Source organism: Zosterops lateralis (genome assembly GCF_965231275.1).
Source record: "Zosterops lateralis genome assembly, chromosome: 17".
Lineage (NCBI taxonomy): Eukaryota > Metazoa > Chordata > Aves > Passeriformes > Zosteropidae > Zosterops > Zosterops lateralis.
The window spans coordinates 11,851,986-11,879,782 of record NC_139777.1 but is presented as its reverse complement, the minus strand read 5'-3'; the positions used below and the strand labels follow the sequence as shown (position 1 = coordinate 11,879,782).

At 44.4% G+C, this 27,797-nt stretch overlaps 2 protein-coding genes across 5 annotated transcripts; one reads left to right on the top strand and one right to left on the bottom strand.

Annotated features, from left to right (window-relative positions):
• Positions 1–558: 558 nt before the first annotated feature.
• Positions 559–5,985, top strand: DRG1 (developmentally regulated GTP binding protein 1). Its single transcript, XM_083873636.1, has 9 exons — positions 559–659; positions 858–981; positions 1,806–1,981; positions 2,362–2,431; positions 2,984–3,153; positions 3,877–4,007; positions 4,193–4,360; positions 5,275–5,397; positions 5,870–5,985. Exons 1-9 carry the CDS (start codon positions 618–620, stop codon positions 5,967–5,969), a joined length of 1,104 nt encoding a protein of 367 aa, XP_083729762.1. The 5' UTR covers positions 559–617; the 3' UTR covers positions 5,970–5,985.
• Positions 5,986–7,248: 1,263 nt separating this feature from the next.
• Positions 7,249–27,477, bottom strand: EIF4ENIF1 (eukaryotic translation initiation factor 4E nuclear import factor 1). 4 transcript variants are annotated; one of them, XM_083874033.1, is made up of 19 exons: positions 27,388–27,477; positions 26,823–26,946; positions 23,518–23,591; positions 22,615–22,742; positions 21,791–22,071; positions 20,941–21,142; positions 19,669–19,844; positions 18,087–18,222; positions 17,573–17,752; positions 15,475–15,704; positions 14,508–14,579; positions 13,962–14,145; positions 13,425–13,504; positions 12,909–13,048; positions 12,650–12,734; positions 11,462–11,594; positions 10,006–10,350; positions 9,624–9,788; positions 7,249–9,110 (listed from the first exon to the last, which is right to left on the bottom strand). In XM_083874033.1, the coding sequence occupies exons 2-19, from the start codon at positions 26,916–26,918 to the stop codon at positions 8,884–8,886; spliced, it is 2,934 nt and encodes a 977-aa protein (XP_083730159.1). In that variant the 5' UTR covers positions 26,919–26,946; positions 27,388–27,477; the 3' UTR covers positions 7,249–8,883. The 4 variants fall into 4 exon arrangements, with proteins under 4 accessions (XP_083730159.1, XP_083730161.1, XP_083730162.1 ...); XM_083874035.1 differs by having other exon boundaries at positions 10,006–10,287; XM_083874036.1 differs by having other exon boundaries at positions 10,006–10,068.
• Between the last annotated feature and the right edge of the window lie 320 nt (positions 27,478–27,797).

The following is a 27,797-nucleotide window of genomic DNA, read 5'->3' as shown; positions in this document are numbered from 1 at the left end:
ACACACAGATCCCATGGATACACGAATCGCTCTCTCACACATGGATCTCACAGGCACACGATCTCTCATATACACACAGACCCCTCACACACATGGATCCCTCACACACAGGGATCTCACAGGTACACGGATCTTTAACACACAAAGATCTCTCACGCACACGGATCCCTCACACACATGGATCCCACACTCGGGCATCTCTCACGCACATGGATCTCACACGCACATGGATCTCACAGGCACACGGATCTCACAGGCACACGGATCTCACACGCACATGGATCTCACAGGCACACGGATCTCACAGGCACACGGATCTCACACGCACATGGATCTCACAGGCACACGGATCCCTCACACACAGGGATCTCACTCTCGGGCATCTCCCCCTCACACTGGCCCCTCACAGCGCTGCCCGCTCTCTCTGTGAGGGGGCGCGCGCTCGGCCCAGGGGGCGCTGCGCCGTCCCCCCTCAGGGCAGCGCGCGAAGCCGGCGGCGCGCGCCGCGCGCCCTTTCCCGCCCGGCGGCTCTCGCGAGAGGTGGGCAGGCGCGTGCGCGGCCGCGGGCGGAGCGCGAGGAGCGGCGGCGCTGAGGGGCGGCCGGGCCCGGCGCCACCATGAGCGGCACCCTGGCCAAGATCGCCGAGATCGAGGCGGAGGTACCGCGCCGCCGCCTCCCGCGGGCCGGGACGGGCACGGAGCGCCGAACGGGGCGGACGCGGGGCTCGGGCCGGGGAGGGGGACGGCCGCTGGGCCGCGCCGGGGAGGGGTGGCGGGGCCCTGTCCCCGAGAGTCGCGCAGGGGCCGAGGGCGGCGGAGCCCTCCCGGTGTGAGCCCGCGGTGCTGTGCCCTTGCAGATGGCCCGGACGCAGAAGAACAAGGCCACCGCCCACCACCTGGGGCTGCTGAAGGCCCGTCTGGCCAAGCTGCGCCGGGAGCTCATCACCCCCAAGGGAGGCGGCGGCGGCGGCCCCGGGGAAGGTGCGTTGTCTGTGCAGGAGCTGCCGAAGTCGATCTAACCTGGGGGCTCTTGTCCGCACAAATCCTGTCAGATTATCAACTAAACAGTCAAAGAATCATAGAAGGGTTTGGCTTGGAAAGGACCTTAGAGATCATTTCGTTCTACACCGCTGTCATGGCGGGCACACCTTCCACTCGATCAGGGTGCTCGGAGCCCTGTTTAACCCGGCCTTGAACGCTGGCAGGGATGGGGCAGCCCCAGCTGTTCTGGGCAGCCTGTTCCGGCCTCGCTTTCTCTTGTGCTGCCCAGTACAGGACCTCTAACCATCATTGGTGGCCCTTCCTGGGGCTGTGGGGTGGAGCCCTTCCCGAAGTGTAGATGGAAGTGCTTTTCTGTTTTGGCTGATATAATCTTTGCAGAAGTCTTAAGGTTTTTACACAAAGAAGCACCTTTGCAGCAGCCGTGTGTTTTTATATGTAAAAGTGTGAATTGCCTAAGCTGCAGTGCTTAAAGGGAATGCTCCACTTACACTCAAGTCAAACACAGTCCACTGTGAAGCTTTGCAGCCAAGACTTTATTAGACAGGTACTTATCATTTAGATATTTAGATTACTTGGACAGATATTTCTTATTTATTAGACAGATACATCTCATGGAGGGTTCCAAGTGATACAAGGCAATAAAGATTGTGAACAATCAATTTCCCACTCTCATCTTTCTTCTAGGAAAGCTCACTTGGCTTTTGCTCAGGCAGTATTAAAAATCATAGTGTGTCTGCTGTCCAGAACATTAGAAGATAGAAAATGTCAGTCATGATACAAATATTTCTACTCCTTATTTGCAGGTTTTGATGTTGCAAAGACAGGTGATGCCCGCATTGGGTTCGTGGGTTTTCCATCAGTGGGGAAATCTACTCTTCTGAGTAATCTTGCTGGTGTGTACTCTGAAGTGGCAGCCTATGAGTTCACCACACTGACCACTGTGCCTGGAGTCATCAGGTACAAAGGAGCAAAGATCCAGGTGAGATCTTGTGTGTGGAGGGCAGGATGGGCTGTACAGGTGCTGTGCTGTTAGGGTTGAGTGGCCTGGCATTAGGTTAGAAGTGATGTGTAAAAGTGCTTGAGAATACCTTGGAAATATTTCCATGAGGTTTGGATTTTCCCTGCTTTTCACTTTGCTGTGGGAATAAGTTCCTGTGGTAGTTGTAATTATTCCCTATGACATGATCTGTTCCACTGCACCATTAGGGCACATGGGATAATACAATAGATAACAATCAAATGGGAAACAGTCTTGTCATACTCTGCTCAGATTTGCAGCTGGTTTAGAAGGGTAAAATAGGATTGATTTAATGAAGAATACTTTTCTCATGTGATACTTTCCTTCCTGTGAACAAGTAGCTGCTCGATCTGCCAGGAATTATTGAAGGTGCCAAAGATGGTAAAGGCAGAGGACGGCAGGTCATTGCAGGTGAGCGTGTTAGAGCTGGAGACAGCAGCCTGTCACTGCTTCATTTAATACACTACAGCAGAATGAGGGGCTGTCTCTGATGTCTTTACAAAGCTGGATTGTTTGCTGGACTTGAGCTGCCTGCTGAGAAGCAGGAGCTGCTTTCATGTTGTTGTTTTCAGATCTGGCTTTGTGCACTTGCTGGGTTTATGGAGTGCATTGACACTTCAGTGAAAGCACATTGCCAGTTTTGCAGGCAGATGTGATCCCATCCTAAACAAGGCTGCTGTTTTCATTTCCTCACCCAGTTAATTGTCCTTAGTTCGGTATCTGAACAGAGACAGGAAGATTTTTTCCAGCCTCTGTCATTCTTACAGTATGTAAAGATCTGTCTGTCAGTGATGCTTAGCCAGCACAATAAACTTCAGTCCTACACTGGCATTTAAAAATTATCAATATGCTCCCACTCAGGGATTTCATAATATCATCAGTCCACCCAGCCATGTTGTACTTGTTTTGTCTCAGGTTGTGTGACATGCTTTTTGAGAGGTGACTTTCTTTTTCTGATCTTAGTTGCTCGAACCTGTAATCTCATTCTGATTGTTCTGGATGTGCTGAAGCCCCTTGGCCACAAGAAAATCATTGAGAATGAACTGGAGGGATTTGGAATTCGTCTGAATAGTAAGCCCCCCAATATTGGCTTTAAAAAAAAGGATAAAGGAGGCATTAACCTTACAGCCACAGTAAGTTGGAAGTTTTCTTTAACCAAAATTAACAAATTGCTTGAAGGAAGAGGCATGTGTAGTTGATGGTATGTCTGGGACTGTGCTGTGCTGTGACTTCTTTAGGAGCTGCACTGCTGTGCTGTGCTGCTGTCAGTTTATTAGAGGCCATCCACACCTCTCCTGGAGCCTGAGCACTTCTTTGCCCTCAAAACAGAGGCTTGGTTGCTTTCCACACATGACAAGTTTGAGATCCAAAGGAGAGGGTGCAAAACCTGCCTCTTATTTGGTGGCTATAAAGTTCTTCCAGAGAGGGTTGCTCAGAATTTCAGGCCTTGCAGCCCATTTACCTGAATCTTTTAAAGCATAGAAATAGCCAGAGATACTAGAAGTCACAACTCTGTGCTCCAAGTACTGAATGTGGTTGTCTGGGCTCTGAACTAGAGGATACGTGGGTTTGTGTTGCATCTGGTCCCAAACTGAAAGGAAATGCTGCTTCTGCAATGTCTGATTGCAGCTCTCAGTGGGGGCATTAATATGAATGAAGCTGTTAGAATTTAAGTCTGTTTTTCCCTCTCCTCAGACCAGCTATGGTGAAATCAGTCATGTCCAGTAACTTAAAAGGCAGCTATTTTTTCTAGTAATGTATATGCAGTGGGTGCTAGGTGGGAGCACTGTTAATTGTGATACTTGATATGGCTGTGAGCTCTGCCAGTCCCTGACACCGTGTGTGTGTGTGTTCAGTGTCCCCAGAGCGAGCTGGACACGGAGACAGTGAAGAGCATCCTGGCAGAGTACAAGATCCACAACGCCGATGTCACCCTGCGCAGCGACGCCACCGCCGACGACCTCATTGACGTTGTGGAGGGAAACAGGTACTGCTGCCTCCCTCTGCACTCTGTGTTACTGAGAATTGTCCTTTGGGTTTGCTTCCCACAGAGGCTGAGCCAGCAATGTGGCATCACCATAGGGATGAGCTTTATAAAAACATTTTTTCTTTGCAGCAAAGGTAGCAGCGTGCTGCTGTCAGGTTGCTCTAACAGTTTCTTTCCCTTTGCAGGGTTTACATCCCATGCATTTATGTCCTAAATAAAATTGACCAAATTTCCATTGAAGAACTAGATATCATTTACAAAGTACCCCACTGTGTGCCAATATCTGCTCATCATCGCTGGAACTTTGATGATCTGCTGGAGAAAATCTGGGACTACTTGAAACTAGTCCGAATGTGAGTCAAAATTGCTGCTTTCTGTGAAGTTAAATGTGTGGCTGAGACTGAAAAAGGTCTCAGGAATGGATGAGGAGTATTTTATAATGCTTTTCTGTTAACTGGTGTTTGCTTTGTAACCCAAGAATTGTGCTTGTCTTAGCTGTTGTGTGATAGCCACAAGTGCTGTTTAAAATTTGTAGGGGAATTAAATGAGAACCTTGTGAAACCAAGACCAAAGCACATCTTAAAAAATTTCCGAAAACATGGAACTCTTGTCAAACTTTGTGGAAACACTGTGATTCCAGATGTAATCATCTTTTCTGTGATGGATGCAGCTCTCTTGACAGAACTTAGTTCTTCATCTAGAATTCCAGATGTTTTTACTACAAGTTATTCCAGATTTACCTCATAATTCTTAGGCATTTTTGGATGAATTTATGAATGAATTTACCAATACTCATAATACAGTACTTGTTGTCTTTTAAATGTATATCTATCATCTTGTAATAATCTAGAATGTATTGTGAAAAGGAATTTCACAATCCCTTGTATCTGTGGTCTAGATATCTGTGCTTTTTCTAATATATGTTGAGGCTTTCACAGAAAAAAAAAAGGCAAGTTGGAACCATAGTACTAACGATGCTCTTTTCCAACAACTACTGTAATTTGGCCTTTTTTTAAAGCACCTTCAGAAAGCTCACAAGTGATAAACCTGTGCAGTTACAAGGCAGAACCCACTGCAGGCAGTGGCTGCCCAGGTGCATTTTCAGCTTGGGTCCACCAAAGGTTTTGCAGTTTATCCATTGTCACCACTGGCGTAGTGGGACTTGGCCCACACACTGGGGGTGACAGTGCAAATCACTGATCAAATATCATGATGGGTTTGAAAAAGAAAGTTTTGGTAGTGACTCAATGTTCCATCTGTGTTACAGCTACACCAAACCTAAAGGGCAGCTCCCAGACTACACCTCTCCTGTGGTACTGCCTTACTGCAAGACCACAGTGGAGGATTTTTGCATGAAGATCCACAAAAATCTCATAAAAGACTTTAAATAGTAAGTATTATTTTAAAAGAATATATAGAATAGAAAATAACTTGCCTTCAGGTATGTTATTTCATCCTCCTCTGAACTAGAAGGGAATACCAGGATTTTTTTTAATGTTAAATTGAATCACTCTGCCTATGATAATCAAACTTAGTACTTCAGTTGTTGTACTTGATGTTCCCATGCTCTTTCCTACATAAATATCCTCTGTGGAGAAAAATTTACTTTGCTATTTAAAAGTAGCACTAAACACAGCACTGAATCCTTTGTCCCATGCACTTGGGTACTCAGAACAACTTCAGGCTTTGTTCTGATCTGCTTCTAACCCTGATGCACACCAACCACTCAGCCAGGTACTTGTAGGAGAACAAAAATAGCTCTGTAGCATTGCTTTCTGTATTAGCTTTGTGACAGAAATAGCTGCTGTTCTGATTGCATATCGTACTTCTAAGCCTTTTAAATTTGATTTTTCTTCTTTCAGTGCACTGGTCTGGGGTTCATCTGTTAAACACAACCCGCAAAAAGTCGGTAAAGACCACACTCTTGAAGATGAAGATGTTATTCAGATTGTGAAGAAATAAAGTTATTCTTACATGGTTTGTTGCTGTGCCTGAAATTTGTCATTAGTTGTGACAATTCCCCCCCCTCCCCGAGTTTTGATTTAAAAATACCCTTTTGTCGTAGTACCTTGCTGCATGGTAAAAGGGATGTTTCTGGCCAACTTACACTGCAGGGGCTCATTCCAGCAGAACTTACAGATGAAAAACTCTGGTTATGTGACTTTCACAAGGGCAAAATCTTACAAGAAGCTTTGATTGCAGGGATAAGGTTCTGCTGCATGTACATGTCTTTCCAAATTAGAAAGAAGTTCACACATCAGGAATTATTTTGTTCTAAGAACAAAACATGAAAAGCAGAGGCTGGAGAACCATATCGTATGGAACAATGCTAGAGCTGCCTTTATCTGAAAGCGTTCTCATTGGAATAGTTCAAGGCTATTAATAGTCCTGCAGTTGTGGAAAAGCTGGTCAGTTCTGCTCAGGAGCAGTTGCTTTTTCAGTTGTTTAGATTAGTGGAAGTGAACTAGCTGCTTGTGTCCAGATGGCTGAAGGCTTTTAAGCTTTCTTACAAGAATTGTCTGCTTAGATAGAGAAGGTGCCCAAGAGAAGCACACTGCTTTTAGAGTAGTTCATTGCTTAATAGAGATGAATAAAGAAGCTTTTAGCTCATGTCATAGCACTTATCAAATGCATCAGCCTCTAGCATCTGCTCTCCTACAAAAAGGAAGTAGGGGCGTTTAATTATCGGGGTGTTTAGATGCACAAAAACCACTCCCCCTCATGTTATTATTATACATTCAAAAAGACAGGGTGATTAGAGATACCCACTCAAGCACTAAACCCTTGGAACAGTGGCTGCTATTCAGCCTGGTAGAGAAACATCCAAGCCTTGATTTTACTCCAAGCATTTCCACCTTTTGTAGATCCCTGCACAGGTGAGCTGAGCTGTGTGTGCAGGGGTGCTTGGTTTATGAGCCTGAGGGAGCAGAAGATGAGGCTGGTACTCAGACTGGGCTTCACTGCTGTTTCCTCACATTCACACTTGGTTTAGAGGTTTGTTTACAACTTCTAATACACTGAGCCTCATTCCTCACACTTAACCATGGCATTTAAATGCAGCAACTCCATTCTGGGTCATCAGTGAGGCCAGTTATCAAAGCAGACTGATCCTCCCCACCCCTGGAATAATTGAAGTTTTCTGCATCTCAACTCAAACCCTGATTCCATCTTACCCACAAGAACAGTGCTAAAAAATAGTATTTTGACATAATTTAGTACAAGAGCAATTGATACAGAGAGCTGGTAGAATCAACTTTATTTACAGAATGTTACTGGGAAAGTGTCAAGTTAAAAAAGTATGAAAACAATCTTACAAGGACAAGCTGGTGATTGCATGTTTTACAGGGATTGTTTTGGGAACAACCACTAGAAGTATGGGTGACCTCCAACAGCTTCCACGTTGGAGATTTCAGCTTGCTATTTCCATACAACACTGTCTCTGCTGCACTGAAACAAACCCACCACAGCACGCTGGCAAGGGTTAGAATACAGACAAGTGATTTTTTTTTTCCTGCTGCTGGTTTTGCTTTCAGTGAGACCTAAGAAAGAGCAAGTCTGTGAGAGTTCTGGTTTTACTTTCACCTCTTAAAAGAGCACAATGGCCTAAGCTAGGTAGAGGACATGACAGCAGTACTAGACTCAACACAAGTGAGGGAGTGAAGTGAGGAACCATGCAGAAGGATGGAAGAGAACATTTAACTGTTCAGGGAAGTGAAACAGGCTTAAAAGGAACATAGTATTTTAAAACCAAATATACACAGTAAGATCACAAAACTACCCCATCCTCCCCCTTTCAAGCCACAGAACAAGACTCCAAAGGCAAATTTCACAGTAATGGCATCACCAGATGCACACTAGATTGAGGACAGTTCTTGGGACTCCCTTCTTATGAACAGCACTGAAGGCAGTACAGAATATCCACAGCTATGACTGAGGAGTTGAAGGGTGAGGATTCCAAGGCTCCATTTTGATGACCTTTAGTAACTGGCTTGAAAGATTAAAACAAGGAAAATACTGCAGCTAAACAAGGACCAGCACCAGCCCTCTTGAAAGAGCAACAACCAGTAGGTACCTACAGACTGAAGATCTGGCTGCACCAGGTCCCATCCTCAAGGCTTCTGAAGACTAAACAATTCTCTCATTTGGTGGCAAGAGTCACAGGGAATCAGACCTTTGTTACATAGACAGCAAGATGTGGGCTTTTACTTTGACACTTTAGCTACACTGAGTGCACAGTACGTGACAGAGAAATGTGAGAGGGAGACCTAGAGGAGATGAGCAGCAAGAAAAGGCAAAGCAACTTCATCCTGTTCACTCACACTTAGGATATGCAACTTTAATCTTAAAGAAAGTCCCACACGTACAATGGAGAAAGGTCCAAACCATAGGCACAACTAAAGCTCAACTGTTATCAGCTACTCTTATGTACAGCTGTATAGATTCAAAAAGGCTATTCTAGGTGTGTATGTACAAAAGATTGTTTATACACAAGTCTGTACAGAAGGGTCTATACATGTAGTTTTCTGCAGAAGGAATCCACAGCTGCTACCTCTACACTAGAGAATATCAGCACTTCATTCACATATCTTACAAAAACAAACAAACAAACAAAAAAATAGACACTTCCAGGATTAAACTGGCTTTGTCGTGCATCTAAATTTCTTCAGGCTTCACTATCCAAGCCATAATGGATCCTTTAGTCTTGATGCAGACATGAGACCAGGACAGGTGCCATGTGCTTTAGTCTCTCAAAAGGAAATTTTGCACAGAGTGCTAAAAATAAAAGCCCCAAAAAACCAAACAGAGGTGAAGTCCTGACTATGGACATTTTCATCCAGTCTAAAGAATCACAAATGTTCCACCCAGTGGTCACTGTTCACTGCCGGTATTCCAGTTCATCTACACTGATGACTTTGGATGGCATGGATGGAAGAGGCTGCTGCAACACATCTGAACCAAACCATTTTGCAAGGCCAATGGGAGAGCCACTCCTCTGGCTGGGGCGATGGTCGAGCTGTGTGTGCCCATGAGATAATCCAGTCCGAGGCAGCACGTTTTGAGGGGCTGTTTGTGCACCAGCAGCTGATCCCTGTGCTCCAGAGCCTGTGAAATGTAAAGCTGTTAGAGGTGGAACAATACCCAGCACAGATTTGCCCTCGAACTATCACCTGGTAAGGCATGTGAGCTGAATGTGGCTTTTATTCATTCTATGAGCCCCAGGAAGTCCAGGCACCACGTGTTTATTTTCATTAGTACTCCCATAAATGGCCTGACACCGCCAGTTCCAGACACGGTATCACACGGGTTTGAAGGGAAGACCAGGATCAAATAGCATTTCCCTGGAGAAGGTGGGTGGCCTGTGGCCCAGGAAGGCTGAAAGCTTGCACACATGCTGCAAGAGGCAGATCTGTCAGTAGCAACACATGTTCTGCAACCAAACACTTCACTTGCACTTCGTTCTGGCATAACAGCCTACAGTGGCCCAAACCACCTGAGACCCACACAAGGTTAGTGATGATGAATGACTAAATTAAAGTAGCTTCCTGTTAGCACAGTGTACTCCAAACCCCAGAGTATAGCCTGGAACTCACACTCCTGCTGTCTGTTTTGGCCTACCTGATCGCTGTAGCTGCTGTTGCATCATGGCGAGCTGCAGAGGTGTCCCCGAGCGTGGATTTAGGATGTGATGGCTTGCTGTTGGTAGTGGGTAAAAAGGCTGGCCAAGGATGGGAGCAGATATTCCCTGCAAGTGAGACAGGTCCACTCCAGGAGGAAGCATACCTGTTGAACATGAGCGAGAAAACTCCTTACCTGATAAGCATAAGGAACTTAATGCAAAACAACACACGTATATTTAGACAGGTTGGAATTTATTGTCTGATTTTAAAGGTCAGTTTTGATATAATAAAGACTACCAGTAGTATCAGTCCATGCTGTTCCTAACACAAAGTCAGCCTCAAAAAGAACATGCAGAAAGAGGAAAAGAAGCATGGATTACCTGCTTGCAGCAGAGGAAGGTGTTGCGGATGGACCCCCTGTGCCATCATTCTCTGGACCAGTCCTGGGTGCAGTTGATGAGCAGGTCGTACAAGTGGTACATGGGGAACAAGGGGTACTTGATGAACAGGACGAAGAAAAGGGCCTCCTGGTACTGGGGAGGCCATTGTAGGAGTCTTCCTACCAGCTGATTTGGGCCTGTAGTCTTGCTCTTTGGTGCAACGATTTGCTTGGGTAAGAGGTGTGGAACATGCAGAGCGTTGCAGTGCAGGTAGTTTGGTACCTAAGGTGGGCAAAGTTCCTTGATCTGCATTCTCCACAGAACTAGACAGTAGGTTATCTGTAGCTAGAATTGAATACAGCTATTACAGTCCACAGCTAGAGATTGCACCTAATGAAAATTAAAGCTTAATGATTGGATTTGATAGTTAGATTCCAGAACTAGCTGAACTGTAGCCATATATATTTAATGGTAAGCATCTCTCTTTTTCTAGATGCTTCTGGCCAAATTATTTCAAAAGAGTAAAGAGAAGGAATATGTTCCACAGAAATCCCTTTACAGGAAACTGAAATTAGATCAGAATCAGCAGTAATTCCACTTTTAATTCTTATTTTTCCTTTTTCTTATGAATTTTGAATCAGCAGCATGGATGGGTCAGTGCCAAAGGTCATAGGAGGTGCAGGAGACCCTCCCTAGACAAGATTTTAAGCTGGTCTTGTGCTGGAAGTTGGTTTTTCAGTTTAGCTGTGTTTGGGGGTTAACAGCAGCCTTCTATGTCTGACATCTGCTTAGCAAGATTTGGAACACTAAAGCACCTCCAGAAGCTACTTCCACAGGCCATCCAGCTGAGTTAGACAAGGCCTAAAATACCTTGGCATCAGCTACTACAGTGGAGGTATTTCAGTTGGACTGCTACCATGAACTGCAAGCTGCCTCTGCAGCTACCAGAGCTGAAGCACAATGCCATGACCATTGGCCATGTCAGTCTGACTGGGTCAGGCAACTGGTGTTGAGCATTTCCTTTTAATAGCCTCTTGCATCACTTTGGGTGACAAAATGCTTCTCTGATCTGCTACACTTAAGAGCTTAACTGGCCTCAGCTTTGACTGTTCAGTTGTCTCAAGACAACTCCAGGTTTTCAGTTACTGGTGTAGAGAGCTGTGGAAGCATTATGGTCACTGTGCTTGTTCAGCAAGAAAAGTTGCAAACAGTTATGGTCCAGGCCTCTTAGTGTTGCTCAGAAATTGATAGGAAATAAGAGATTAAGCCTCAGCACTACTAGAAGAGTGCACTTAGAAGTGTATCCCCTCCTCCCACAGGCTCCCTCACTTCCACACCCTCCTCAACTCCAGGGATCAGGGATGTCTAAAGGTAGCCTGAGTGTATTAAGTGCTGAAACAATCTGAGTCTATTCCAAATCCCTTTTGTTCATGGTATTTTAAAGCCATTACAATACCTTCATTTGGTCTCTGATTTTCATCTTTAACATCACTGATTTTCATTTTCCCAGAAACTGGATCCTCTTTGCTTTTCTCCTTGCTCTCATACATCTTGCGAATGACCGAGGTAGGTGTGAAGGAAGGAGACAGCTGCAGAGAACACAGCAAGGAGCAAAGCCTCACCCAGTGCTCATGATCCACACCACAGTATCTCAGTTGTGGGTGGACACCAATTCTAGCACATCCTTTCCATTTAAAGCTCTTTTGGATCAGCTGCTGTGTGCCCATGATTTTACTTCACCTCATTTCATAGCTTTATTCTATAGTTTAAGCATTTCTCTTTAGCTTTTTTGCAAGTCCAATATCAAAATCTGCAGCTGTTCTCAGTTAAAAGTACCTTAACAGGCTTGAAACAAAGTAGCTGAGCTGCAGTTTAAGTTACAGCTGTTTCCTCTTTGCTATTGGTTCAGAAGAGCAGCTCCATGGATATTCCTATAGAGCTACTTCATCTGCCTGAGCTCAGGGCTGCTGTTCTGCAGAGAACTATTGCCTCATCTGGGGTTTCCCCCATTCTGAGTTTCATAGCACCTGTGGAAGTCACTCATTTGGAATACAAACTTGTATTACTTGTTTCATTTGGCAGGTGATAGTTTGTGTCAGTCCTGAGCTGCAAGTAACTGACTTATTAATTGGAAAACTTAGACCAAAACCGCATTCTACACAGTACTGAAGACAGAGAAGAAACAGCTTGGCTTTGAGATTTTACTAATTTTCAAAGTGACCCTGAAGCTCCTAGGTATTATTTTAACCCACAGACACTTGGGTCAAACACTTCATACCCAAACATGGGTTCTTTGAAGCATCTCATGGCTTTCAGCACTTGCCTTCTGAAAACTTAAGCACCAAAATACAATGGCTTGAATTTTCAGAATCATCTTCATTTGGTTTCAGAAGATGAGGTCAAGGTAATGTTAATGGTATTTGTTCAGTTTTAGATAAGACAATGGTCAGAAAAGGCTCTTTTCCAAGGTGAAGACACTCAGGCCTGAAGGGAAACTCCTTCCTGTATCACAGGGCCACAGATACAACATGAATATGATTAACTCCATGGCCTCCCTTTCTTCCACTGATTCCCATTGCTATTATCTAGCTCCTGCAGATACTTTTACAGTTCTCCCTACAACCACTGAATGTGAGGTACTGACCATGCTGGTGATGGAGGCTGCAGGGGCTGGGGAAGATGCATTCCCTCTGTGTCCTGGTGCGGGGGATTTTGCCACTCGCTGCTGCCTGTGGAGGGACAGGGAGTCAAGAGAGGCTCTGCTCTTGGCACAGAATCAAAGGCAGCATTGCCAAGAACCAATGCAATCCTGAGTGATTAGTGCTAACGTCTAGTGAAAGGCAATATTCACATTAAAAATCAGTTAATAGCATACCCCCTAAATTTTCCAGTCAGGTCCTCACCTATTTCTGTAGCCATCTCTGCTTTTGTCCATTTGTGGTTTACCAAAGCCATGCTGATAGAAATTTGCTGCATGTATGGCCAAGTCATGTGGGAGTGCCAGTCCCTCTAATGCAGCCTGCTGAATCTCCAGGGGACTCATCTGAGGCAGAGTTGCACAAAAACACACAAGTCAAAGCCTGTATTTGGTTGGGGTTTTTAAATACTGAATATCTTTCAATACTGAAGACTGACTGCTATTGCTACTAATGCCCTCCCCAACATCTGCCCACCAACAGTCTGTTTTATTAACAGGCAATACAAGTTTCAGAAAATCTTGTACTTGAGGTACTCTAAGATGGACCAAATTGCAATGAGGTTCTCAGACTACTAAATTAGACTTTGCATCCTCACACTCAGAGTAAACTTAACAAAGCACAAACATCTGGATGCAACAGCAAAGTGTTTCCACAAGTTAGTTCTAGACCACAGAACGTAAAGAGATGGAAATACATTAAGCAAAAAGCATGTCATCTAACCTGTGCAGCAACTGGGCTCATGGGCTTCCTTACACCTGGAAATGGATCACCAAGCAATTGCTGAGAACCTTGTCCAAAACCTAAAGAATATTTAACAGTTGTATTTAAAAGTACTAGCAGTTTCTTTCAATACATAGAATACATATCCTAAAGTAAAATAATGTTACATGAATTAAGGATTCCTTGTGAAGCCTCTCAGCTCACCTCTTAAATCCACATAAAGCTACATCTCTTCCTTGTCACAGAGCTGGAGAGCTACAAAGAAGGCTTCTGGTAGTGTTTTGTAATACAAATGGCCAAGTAGTCCTTGGAAGTTATTATCACACAGCAGCTGAGCACATTATTCCCCACCAGAACTCACTGTGAGGTCTGAGTGATGAATTTCACATCAGAGACTAATAAGCAAAAGGACACTCTGCACTCAAAAGGCAGACACTGCCCTAGCTGCCCACCAAGTGCCAGGAAGTTTTTATAGTTCTGGAAAACAGTCTTAAGAAAATCTCAAGTAATAAAGCCCCATTTTGCAAGCAGCCTCACCAATGGGTGACGATATCCTGTGGCGCAGGTAATCGGCAGAGGCGGCTCGTGTTGGGAACACAGGGGCCATGGGGGGAGACGGGGCTCTCTGTGTCAGCAAAGAGGCTGCAGGCTCCAAACCACCCATCAGGCCACTTAACACATTGGATGAGGCAGGTCTGGTAATGGGAGGACCAAGAAGTTCCTGAGAATAAGAAAACAGACAAAATATGACCAATTTACACAAACGAGCTCATTTTACTACACTACAGGCTGTTCTGTTTATAGCAATTTAGAGACAAGGGGGACTTGTGCAACCAGACACACCAGCCCTGGTTTGTCCAGAATTAGGCACTCAAGCTTTTCTTTTTCAAGCTATAATTACAGGAAATAGCATGACAAGACGAATTTTTAAGTAAACTGATCTAGTCCCTAGCTCTTTCTTCTCTATAGTATCTTGTCTGATTATTGATCCCATAATTGCCTTAAATGCCTTATTTTCAAATAATTTTTGTTTTCCCATTGGGGATATGCTTTTAAGTACTTCCCTCCCCCCAATAAGAATACCTGCAGAATATTCTTTGATAGAGGCTGGCCTGACATCTCTGGAGGTGACATTAAGTGGCTTTCAAGGGTCTGCTAAAAAAATGAAAACATTGTAAATTAGACATGGATACAACCAAGCTCATGATAAGACTATCTACATTTGTCTCAGTGACAGAAATAATTTCATCTTTTCTGTTGGAACAGCAGTTTATGCATCAGCCAAATAAAACTTCAGCAAAGTTAAGTCTGAGCTGGCTCACAGATCTTCCCTAGCTAAGAAAAATGCCCTGTGCTAGATATGCCCTGTGCATACAGGGTAGCTCCCTGTGCCTCATTCAAGTTTGGGTCAAATATATGAATTTATTTATTTGTGTAAAGTGGAGATGGAACAACGAGCCATTGTTTAACTGAAAACATGTATAAACTGAGAAGTATTTCTAGGTTAAAAAAATTATTTAAGATATTCTTCTGTGCATCAAAATTACACATTAATGTAGAGAGACACTCAGAAGCAAAAGTCTTAAGTTCTGAGATCAATCTGGAAATTCTTCACAGGGCAAATTTGCATTCTTCACTATCTTTTAGTGAAGTGGGATGAGTCTGAAAGTCCTTGGGCATAGTTTGGCAGGAAAAACAAATACCTTAGACCTACTCAGTTGTTAGAAGTATCTTCTGGTGCCAGAAATATTTACTGACAGCTTTTGGGTCAAGTGCACTGTTTGGGCAGTTAGTGGCAGGATGAAATTTCATCCTATGATCCCTTGCAGTCTAAACCTTACCATCATCTGTTGTTTAACATTAATCTTCCAGCTAACAAGTCCTCACTTCAGTTTCATCTTAGTACAAGTGATGTTAAAGTGTAAAATAATGGATTGTTCACTGACACAGCTCTACTAAACAAAGGTCACTGAAAACATCTGAGCTCCAGGGAAGGGTTGGCTGCTCTCCCCCTGCTAACACAGGCCACCAGAGCCAGGCTGCTACTTACATTGACTTTGGGCTGTGAAGGCAGAGTCCCACTTGCCTTCATGCTGCTGACCAGTTTGTTAAACGCAGTCATATCCCCATCCTTCTTCATCTGTCTGGAGCCACTGACATTCAGGGCTTCTTCCATTTGCTCAGCCATAAAGGGAGTGGCAATTTTCCCCTCCTGATCCACTTTCAGGCCTTTTAGCCCAGCTTCAACTTCCTCCACTGAAAGTACAACTCCTGAATGTGCTGAGAAATACAGGAGAAATACTGGTAAAACACAGTTCTGCTCTCAAGTGAGCTAATGATTCTTGTGCAAGTGTTGAATAGAAGTTGTTTGAAAATTAGGAACAGTTAAAAACTTTTTTTTTTATCTTGATATACTAGCTGTCAAACCAGGACTGACCTGTGTTTAGACAGACATTCTAATATATCCAAATTCAGAGAACTGACATGCACAACTACTGCCATGTAAGAATCCACAAGAACCTGTTTAGGCTTCAGCTACTGAATTCTCACTCTTTCATCTATCCTGCAAGAAATGTTATTGCTACATTTAACAACTTTGCCTGCATTTAACAGAGAACATTCTCGTGACAACTGAGTTGTTTCTTTTTCAGTGAGGAAAGTTTCATTCATCTTACACTCCAGGAGACCAGTTGGTTTTACAGCCACAGTGCAAGCCATGTCAAATTTCTGAAGCTATCATAAGTAGAAAGAATACATACCTGGAAATCTAGATACTTTATAGATTCACACACTTAAGCCAGCGTGTATAAGGTTTGAAGTAGATTTTCTGCTCAGAAATTAAAGCCTCTTATAGAAAGATTTCACTGGTATAACCAGCATAAGGTACAGTGCTCTTAGCAGGACTTTTTTCCTGTATATGCATATATATATACACATATATAAACACTGATGTGCCTGAAATCAAGGCTAAACATGCTTTATGGACCAGCTAACACATCACGAGGTATGACACCTTAAAAGAAAAGGAAGAGGAGACAGAAGCATGCCATGGGGTTGCAGATGTTGGGCCAAAGAAATAAGATTTACTGGAAATTTGGGCAAGAAGGTGGAGAAAAGAAACAATGATGCAGACATGCAGCATGGAACATGAGTACATTTGATGTTGGTGGAGAGGAATTGACCTGAGAACTCCACAACACATGAAGAGCTGTACAGCATTTTATGGGAATTCAGAGCCTCACATCAGGTACTTTTGAGGGAATGAAAGCTTCCCCACAGATTTTTGTTCCTTCATCCTTGGTTTGTGAGGACCAAAGTTGAAAAAGTTTTTAGTAGGAAAGTCAGACTAAGCAGAACAGAAACAGAACTACAAGTCTTTAAGTGAAATTAAGGAAGTTCTCCACATGTTAGCCAACACTCTCTGCTCCCAGACTGGATGATTGGGAATATTTGCAGTGTTTAGATGCTTTCCTTCCTATCTGCTTCACACTAATCAGAGGGACATCACTTTTTCTTCAGTCCAGTTTACATGGCAATACATGCTACTTGCCAAAGAGAAACCAATCTGGAATTAGACCTCAAGATCTCACAGAACACATGCATTTTGTACACTCCATGCATGCTATGGGCCCAGACATGCAAATCCCTAAGGTGGAGGCATCCTTGAAAAAAAAAATAAAAATCACATTCTCAAGCCACTGTTCAACTTCTCAGTTACTGACATTTAATGGATCAATGTGATCCATTATAGACACTGTCAAGGATGACTTACACTGTTGGTTTTTGGTAAATGAGTTTAAATGTCACAGTTTCAGAAATTACATTACCAGTCACCAGTATGAAAAAACTTATGCAAATGCCACACACAAAGCTAGGAACTCAGATCAAGACTTGCATCATCTTATAATTGTTTCTGGCCACTAAAGCAGTCTGAAAAAGTCCTGATGTCATCCTGTGATTAGGATGAGAAGAGTCAGTGATGATATTGACACAACTGAGAGCTGCTGAATACTGAGTTTTCAGTACTGTAAGTAAATCTATAACACTGCCTACTCTTGGATTTGGCAGTTGAGGTTTCCAGAATACCAAGCCTCTTGCTGGGAGATACTGCATCACAAGAACTTGACAATAGCTGAAGAGGCACTTACTGCTCTCTCTAAGCTTTTCCTTGTTGGCTGAAAGACTTGAGAGAAGAGGTTTTAAGTCCACTTTGGCTTTCTGTAGCATTTCTAGGATGTCCACTTTGTTTTCAGAGTGGTCTTCCAATGGAATGGGAGCAAAGTAGTTTCCAGAGTTCTGGCCAGGGGAGAGAATGGCTTGCTCTAGACCTGAAACAGCAAAACCAGGAGCACTGCGACATCAGTTCACCAACCCAATGGCTCAAGATGAACAACACTGGCAACAACTCCAACATGCCACTGCAAAGTTATGCCTCACACCCCTTGCCCAAGATCAGCTGGAAAGTCATCAGGGAGCACAGACAAGAACATTTATTAAAAAAGAACTTACAGCTGCTTACTCTAAGAGCTTCCAAAAGAACGCCAAGCACTTAAACTGTGGGAGAATTCACTGTCCTAAAGCCTTATCTGCCATCTTCTCATTGAATGAGTAAGAGAGAATGTGGAAGGTGCTACCTGGCCCTGCACTGTCCTGCAGCCTTACCTGCTAGCCTCTCCAGTTCCTCATGAGGGGTAGATCTCAAGCTGCTTGACCGACTTCCAGAACGACTGGGATTGGAAAACCACCTGCTGAACCTGCTGGCAGACACTGAACCTTCCCCCAGCACATCCTCTATCATCTAAGGGAAAGAAAAAAGAACATAAGCAAGATCAGCAACATCTCTGAGAAGCTTTACTGTGCAAGCAAGATTCTTCTGCTACAGACAACTAGATGCTGCTCCCAGAGTTTCAAAGCTTTGATCTGCTGTTTTCCTGCAGTTAACACAACCCAGTATTCATCTCTGACACCAAATATTTACTCACAGTAAAGTGGAAGTGTCAAAAGAACCCCAAGTATTCAACAACCAGTGCATTATAAAAACATAACTCAAACTAAAGCTTCTCCTATCCTGCAGGACAGTACTCAGTTAAAGCCTGGCTCAATAGGCACAAAACACAGTTTCAAGGCAGCATGTTCTCCTTTAGACAAAAGGAAAAGCAGCTTCCTCCTGTTAGAGAAATTGTTTTTCCTGAAACAAGGAGCACTCAACACTATTTACAACAGAGCAAAATAATAGTATTGCTCCATTTAGTTTTGATTGTTTGACTCTAACATATTAGAAGAATGAAGACAATAAATGTACAAACCTATAACACTTGTCATAGAGATATCACCAGTACAAAGACTCACTTTTATGGCAAGTTATAACATCTGCCCCTCTGTTTCATCAGCAGGTATTTTCACTTGGGAACTCCCTGCTTTTGAAAGGAGTCACCATCTTGCATGTGTGCTGAAAATCAGATTATCAAGTCTAAAGAAAACATTTACAACTTCTATAGGGAGAAGAAACTCTCCTCCATGTATTTACCAAATTACTGGCATCATACGATGGCTTTTCTAATGCAAGCACCTTGTCCACATTAAAGATTAGGTCAGAAGTCAAATTTTTCTTAAGCTTCAACATTTCTAAACCTTGCCAGGTCTGTTTGTTTGCAGTCAGAACACAATTTTTGACTTTTGACTGAATTGGTAGGCTGTGTTTATCCAACACAGGAGTAATAGTTCTAAAAAATTAATTAACCTCTTAAAGGTTTAAAGTAATAAAGATTCAAACCCTTTCAAGACATACATCCTTTCAGGCACATTACCACCAGTGCCTCCAGGCTCACTGCCTGCCAGGAATTCTGCACAGATCTGTTTGCTGCAGTTCCCAGACTCAGACAGAAAAGGTTGTCTTCAGCTAAACTAAATTTGTATAGTTAATCTTCTCTGAACATATCTTTAACAATTCCAGAGAAGATCCATTCAGAATGTAAATTTTGAGCCTTCAAGTAGTGACCAAAAGAAAAGAAAAAATAGTCAGCTAGTTTGCCTCAAACAATTTGGAGATGGAGCCAGACGTAGGGATAACATTTAGGCAGAAACATCCTAACACTCCAAAGCTAAATCTCTGCAAATCCATCTTAAACTCACACACTTCATAAAGGAACTTCCACAAAGCAAGAATTTTTAGATTTCACAGAACGCAGCTGCAGCAAAAATGGTTCTCATGAATATACCCAGTCTTAAAACCCACAAAACTCACTGAAGCCAGGCCAGGAACACTTTTATCCAAGTTAAAGAACTCATTGAAGTCAAACTCTCCTGGAGCTGGTTCTTGTAAAACAGCTTCTCTAGGAACTTCTTGATCCGCTGGAGTTTCGTTGGCAAGGACAGTTTGCACTTCATCCTCTTCTGCCACTCCACCATTGCATTCTATGCCTTGAAAAGAAAATAAAGTGACTGAATTTGACTATTTCCTGTGGGAACAGTGCCTGACAGCCAGTGCACTTGCCCAGGGGTTAGAAGCACAGGCCCAAAGAAACCCAGCTCCCAACTGATACCTCATCAGTGACAATGTGCTGGCTCCTGCAAGAGAAAACAGCACCCACTGCAACTCCTAGCACAGAGCTTCCAGTCTGGCAAGACTATCCAGCTCAAAAAAATAAGAATTGTCATAGAATTGTGCACAAACAACTGCATCCTGATCAGCTTGGGCTATTATGCCACACCAAGCACATACAGCTGTTGCACAAAGTCAACAGCTGCTGCTGTTCTTCCATCAAGAATCCTTTGGCAGCTCCTGCCTTCTTGACATGGGTTCTTAACAGTCAGCATATGACAAATACTGCTTCTCCTCCATCAGGAGCAAGGCACTTCCCACTTTAAAGACTTCTCAGCAAGCTTGCACAGGGCACTGCAAACAAGTTGTGACACGGCTACAAACTCCTGTGCTTGGAACTGCACTACAATCCAGTTAGGCTGTCCCCCTGCAGAATTCTTAGCATTAAAAAGTCATCTTTTCTCTTGCCACACTGCTTTTTTTTTAATAATCCAATGACTGCACATAAATTCAAGTCTCTTAATTCAGTTTAAAGCCAGGTTACTGGCAGCTGTATGCCCAGATCCGTGTTCCTAATGTTAGTATTACCATAAGGAAAAGATATTTCCAGTACCTCAGAGGATTAGCTTAATTTAAACAGAGCCTTCAGCACCCAGCAGGAGAAAGCAATGGACAAGATCTTTAGAATAACCTATCAACTTCTGATATTATTCAACATTCATACAAGGTTTTTTTCCCCAGCCTCTCAATCCTGCCTCTCTTTGGGAAAAAAAAAAAAAATTATCACCTAATTGATCTTTCAGATTACAAATACCATTATAGGCTTCACATCTCATGCTTCAGGATGACCAAAAGCTCTGCAACTTTAAGATAAAGGGTTTCATTTACACCTGTCTGGATCTATAACAGTCCCCTCCACACACAGCAATCTGCCCCACTAGCAGACAAGCAGAGCTTTTGGAAACCTGCCCTTACCTTCTTTCAGTGAGGCCGTGCGTCGCCTCGTACGTTTTCTCCCTTTGTGATCTTCCTCCAAAATTTTATCATCAAATCCTGTGAGCTCAATGGTTTCAGACTGACTTGTAGGCCCAGCAGAGAACCACTCAGGCTCCTCTTCAGTGTAGGAATCATTCCTTCTTCGCTCCCCAAAGACACGTTTGCTGTCACCAAATTCCCTCTGAAGGGGGATATTAAATACATTAGCATAAATAAAATGCTAAAGATTCTCCCTGAACTTCCACCTTTCTCACTAGTTCTGGGTATTTTTAAATGTGTATACAATCTCCCTGTATGCTCTGTCAGCTTTTAAATTTTAAGCTTCACAGTTGAATTTCTGCTTCATTACACCAAAAGCTATTGATCTGCAAGTGCTTCTATAAATTCAGTTTTGCAGCCTGAGAGTTAGCAGTTCCTCTTTTTTTTTTTTTTTTTAAAAAAGGTATAAAAAAAGCCTGAAAGCATAGAAAGCTCCCATTTGCTGAGGTTAAAGACAATCCCAAATGGAACCTCTCATTTGCTGAAGTTAAAGACAATGCTTGTTGACTGGTCAAGAACTACAAAGGAACTATTAGACTTTTGAATCCCTTGCTGGTCAAAGTCAGCCACAGGCAGGGTTTGTCTGATGAACAGTATTACATGCATCCCTGTGGAGCTCTCTGAAGAAATGTAGCTAAGTTTTGAAGCACTGAGTACTCACCCTTCAGACCCTAAGAATAAAGGGCCTGCTTGCACAGAACACTAAACTGCTGCATGCAGCCCACCTGCCTTTACTGGCAGACGACCAAACCCCCGACTTAAAGCGCAACCAGGACAAGAGGGAACTAACCCGGAAGCGTTTATCCTTGTAGTCCCTGTCCCGATCCCGGTCCCTAGCATCCCTGGAGTCGCCCCCCCGGTGGTCCTTGTCGAAGTTCCTGGAGGAGATGATCCGGCCGCTGCCGATCCTGCGGCCGCCGATGACGCGGACGCCGTCGCTGTCCTTCTCCAGGGGGCTCCCGGCCCGGCGGGAACTGACCGACGCCGTCACGTGGCAGCCGCCGCCAAAGCTGCGGCGCTGCGGGCTCAGCACCACGTCCAGGTCATCCTCCTTCACCCGCTCCCTCGGGTCTGCAAGTCCACAAAAAGCACTGAATTTAATGGATTTAAAATGGAGTTACCTGTATAGCAGCCTTCTGTTCCATAGCCTTGCTGCTATCCCAGGGCCTTTAAGGGAAAATGACCGTGATTTATTTCTGTGAAGCTGATCTAGCTGTACCACAGGAAGTGCAAAGAAAAAATTCACAGCTGGGTATTGAGGAACTACTGCGGTCTCCTAAGAAGTACCTGCTTTCCCACTACAGACCTTCTAAGTACTCAGCCTTGAGTTGCAGGGAAATTGTCCCAGCACTTGCATTTTACTTCTGTATTCACTATTACAAGGCAAGAATAGGAGGATATAACTGACTCTTGCCCAGGCTTGTTCTCAGATAAAAGTCACCAGAAAACCCACTATAGTCTAGTTGGAACAATCAAGATTTCTTTGACATTTTATCCTATGCAGTCAAACAATTTTCAGAGACTTTGTTTAGTCTCCTTTGTGTTATCCAAACAGAAAAGTTTTGCCAAAAGCCCAGGTTCAGTTTTGAGCAGCGTGCTGCAGAACTCACTCACCTACTATCCTACGCATAAGAGAAGTTCGGTCTGAATCCAAATCTTTTTTAAAGCTTTCCACTGGTGAAGTTCTTCCTGAAGTTGGATATAAAGATGCATGCCACTTCTCTGGATCCCAGACACCATCACTAGAAAAATAAAATTGCAGGATTGCTTGCTACCTTGTAGTCTAATAAATACTTCATAATGCTGCTGGAAACCTAGAATTCACTGGTTAGCAACCTGCACAACTGAATTATCTTTCATACTCAACTTATAAATCTGCCTTACTATGGTTTATTGCTTCACTCACAGTATTTGGATCTCTTCTGTAACAAAGCAAAGTAAAATACCCAGTATCAGATTTTAAAAGACTGAAGCTTGCCTGGTACACTGAAAAACAGTTCAAGTAGATCATACTGTGCTGCTCTTAAGCATTTGAGTAATTTTACCTCAATCTCACATTTGTACAATAAATTCATCTGAATTGTAAAGAAATGGCTGCTTAAAAAACTTACAAACACCACCCAAGAACACTCACCTGCATTTTTTATTGAGATACAGTGACAACATGGGAGAGTAATCCACTGAGCAAGGCAGCTTGTTACAGCCTGACCCAGTCTGTACTACACACCCATCTGTGCTCTTGGTATTTTTGCCTGCAAGTCTGTAAGACTTGTGCTGTGTGAAGTTATGAGAGCCAGCTGAAAATAATCTCTGTTCAAAGAACAAAATCCCTGGCCAGAGCACTGAGCCTTTCCTAGTAGATTAGTACTTCTGAAAACTGAACTCTGTAGCAGTCTGAACTTTGTAGCACATACACCTCCCATCAACATGAGAGCACTTCTTAGCTGAGTGGTTTTTGCAATTTAAACCTTTATTTTGAAAGAAATGTATATAGCCTCTGTATAATCAAGAAAATACCTGTCATATTTTTCAGAAAGACAAGAAGGTCTTTTCTTAGAATAGGGACGCTCTTTAATATCCAGCAGTTCCTCCTAGAAAAAAAAAATTAAAAATCAAGACATGAGTCTCAATACACACTCAGACAAGATCTAAGTGACTCAAACCATCTATTCCAGACTGCCTGTTCAATTTAGTGTTTTAATCTGACAGCCCAGGTTTCCCAATATGTTGCTTCATACCCTGTAAAATACAGCACTGAACATTTATATTTCAGTTGTTCTATCAGTGGCCACTGACCAAACTCTTACTGGAAGCACTAAGCCTTACTAGGCCAGGTTCAGCCCTTGTGAACACTCCAAGGCTGTTCACACCATAAATGTTTACATCTTCACTTCCCTGGACAGTTCAGCTTATAAGCAACACAGGCACCATGGACACCAGAGCTGGTGAGGTCTCAAGAAGGAATCAAAATTGCTGTGGTTAATGCTATATAAAGTTCAGCAGGTAAAAAAAGCATTAGCACAATTCCAGTTACTGGTGTAGATCTGGAAATTCTAGACAAGCTTGCCATTTCTGACCACCACCAACTCCAAGATATCATTAATATGTGTTAGACAATTACCCATTCCACTCAACACCATATCAATGCTGAATGATAACTTGTTTTCCCACTTTCGACCAGCTTTGAACAGCCTTTAGTTCACCACTGCACACCCTGGGCAGTCAGTCACTTGGCTGGCAATCAGTGCAGTCTCAATGCAGTTTGATAAGTTCAGAAAGCATTACTACAGGTGTGACCATCAAAGCTTTAAATCAACATTACCTCTGCTGCAGTTAAGATGCACATTTCTAGTTACACTTACTCCTTCTCCCAAGATCCCCTTTCTTTAACCTGCTTCACTCCCAATTGAATTGATTCAGAACTGTGCACAGATCAGTGGGGCAGCTGGAAGGATAAAGAAATCCTCACAGCAGACACCATAATCAGCCAAACTGAAAGAAATCTCTTTACCTTTTGCCCCCCAAAAATACAATAACCTTCAGAACTTTTACATCATTTCCCCCACGATTAAAATCAGTTCACTAACTCTGTGAGTTTGACACTTGTTCTAGATGGCAATTTGGTAGCCAGACAAAACATTAACATCCCCCCCAACCCAAGCATCACCCTGTATTAGACCTCAGCAAAAAGAGCCCCATTAAAGGGAGCCTGGCCTCCCTGCCCACAGCTCCCCTAAATAAAACTCAATCTGTGATACAGTCAGAGCCTGATGCAGATACTACAAGCATTAACAGCCCTGTCCATCACCAGATTGGGAATGGCTTGTTTTGCTGGCCACGAGAGGGAGTCTACAGGCTCTCATTCACATCCTATCACAGTTCTTCCACTCAAGTGAGGAAAATTTGAATTGTTTCTTGCCTTTCATTCATTAGCTGTGCACCCTTGGAGGAACAGATTCCCAAGAACTAGGAAAGACACAGCTTAAATTGTACAGCACTGGTGTAACAGAGGAGATAAATGCTGGCACTTCCAGGTGTGGGATTCTATGTTTAATTCACACACATTCTAAACAGGCTGGGGGGGGCGGGGGGGGGGGGGGGGGAAGTGTGCTTAGCTGTTATCAAACAGTTTTCAGCAAAAAGCTTAGAACCACTCACAGTATGAGCCAGATGCTTTCCTAGTAGTAGTAAGTGAATATAAACCACTAAAGGAAATCTCTCCCCTTTCCAAATCAGCAGCACATATCCCAAAACCAGTGTTCCCTCAATCCCTATTAGCAGGAAACTGGAACACATGAAAATGCTCTACAATGCTGATTACCTCACCACCTCAAATATTTGAGCTGTAACATGGAGAGAAACCATATGATGCAAAGTATTTTAACACAGACTAATTTCTGGTATTTCTTGATTTAGGCTCCTTGGAAATCAACTGATAAACAAGACTAGGCACCTTCTGGCACTAGTTCTGCAACTTTACCCTGGTCAGAACTATAGGTACTGAATTAATAAAACTGAAGCTACAAATGCATTGGTTTCAGCAAACAGCCACCACCAGCATGGGCTGAATGCTGCCCCAAAAAGCAGAGCAGAAATTAAAGCTGCATTCATTTACTACACAAGAAGAGTCAGGCTAGACTGAAAAAAAAATAAGAGGCCACTTTTTCGGCAGGGGAGCTTTTAAAACAGCTCCTCTCTTTCACTTAGCAGTTAACTGACTAACTAAGTCTGAATAACAGCATCCTCTGCATCCTCAAAAGTTAAGGGCATGTCTTCTCTAAAAAGTTAGAGATTTAAATGCTGTACTATTCCCAAGAAGTTTTGCCAATTCTGAAGTACGTGGTTTATTGTTGATGTCTACTTAAAATAAGCCAGAGCTCTACTATCTCAACAGAACAGAGCCACAATGATAATTTTTTTTTCTTTAAAAAACAACCTAGTAAAAAGCCAACAGCTCCGAATTCCTCAAGAAAGATAACACAGTCAGCAACAGTAAACTATCTCACCCTGTTCCACACTTCAGGCCATTTGCTGCAAAGTACCTTAACAGCTTTTCACAAAGCAATGACCACCTGTTCCTACAGCTTGCAGTCATGGGAAAATCAACCACCATTACAGACTCTTTCCACAGGCAGTTTTCAGCATTACCAAAACCCCAAACAAAATCTGAATCCTAAACCCCACAGCATATCAAACTCATTTATATTGGAACAATCTTTTATTTGCAAGTTATGTGGCTCTCCTTCTCCCACTCACACATATACATTTAGGCATCACAGTTAAACAAAAGCACCTGTGTTAATGTTTTAACACTAAGCACTGATTGGTCTCACAACTGTTTAAGCTTCCAGCAACCAAATATGAGCAACTCTAAAGTTACAAAAAACATCCAGTAAACATATGAGAGGTCCTGATAAGATCTACTGTCCTACAGCTTCCTAGGAAATGGCACCTACTGCAAGGAAACTTTTCGGTCAACTTCTTAAAACAATACTGCTGAAAGCAGTACTACCAAGTGCTTGAGAAAGCTGGTAGAACAACATACTTCAGTCTCTACAATAATCTCTCAGCACACGCTGTGGGGTGCTCAGATATTAAAATAAGGTGGTGGGAAGTAAAGGCATATCGAGGACAAGATTGCACAACTGCATCACGTTTAACAAACCGCTCGTTTGATACCACCTTGCAAATCCTAATCCAAGCAAAGGCTTTTCAGCTTTCACCTCACTGATTCCCTCTCGCAGGAGCCTCCACCTCCCACTCTACTCCTGTGACCGAAAGTTCCACGCACAACTCAAGAGACCGAAAGAGAGTGAGCTGACCTTTGTGTAACGATGTGGGTATTTAGTTGTAATTCTGTTCAGCTCCAGAAAAGCATCGCCATTTTCAGTTTCTGTTGCACCTCCTCTTTTATCCATGGTTACTTCAAAGCCTTTGACCGCGGAGCTAATTAAAACAAAACCAACCCGTCAGATTTCAAGACATACCTTTCTAGAGGGTGCATTTTCTTTCCAGCCCGAGTCAGCTCAGCACTTGGGCACAGCAGAGCGGAGCCGCGCTCCCCAGAAGCGCCTGTCCCTCCCAGCCCTGCCCCATCCCCCGGCCCGGGCAGGCGGCTCCCGCACACGGCTCCGGCGGCTCCGGCGGCGCGGCGGGCGCTGCCCCACGGTCCCGGTACGGGATATCCGTCTGCGGGCACGGCCGGGGCGCGCGGCCGCCGGGACCCGCACCCCGCCCGCCCCGCGGGGCCCTCAGCGCTCGGGCGCCGCTCGCCTTGCGGCGCGGGGGCAGCGCGGCCCAGGAGCCGTGCCGAGGCGCCGGAGCCGCGATGGGGAACGGCGGCAGCGGGGCAGGTGACTCAGCGGATCCCCGCCCGGCCGCACTCACCGGCGGGTGTCCCGCGCCGCTCCGCTCCGCTCCAGGCCTCACCGCCGCCCGCGGCGTTTCCTGCTCCGGCCACCGGCCCCGCTTCTCCCCCCGCCCGCCCCCGCCCAAGGGGCCGCACGCGCCCCGGGCCGGCGCTGCCGCCGCCGCCGCCCCCCCAGCCCCGGCCGCCCCGCGCGCCGCCGCCGCTCCCGCTCCGCCCGGCGCCGCCTCCGCTCAGCCGCCGTAGCCGGGGCCTCGCGCCGCCCGCTCCGCACCCATTTAACGCCCCGCGCGCAGGCGCGTCGGGCGCGCGCGCCGGGGGCTCCCCCGCCCGCCGCCTGACCGGGAACGGGCCGCGGGAGGCGCTGAGGGTGCCGGGGCCGCGCGCCCGCCCCGAGTCCCCGCCGCCGCTCGCCCGCGGAACCGGCGTC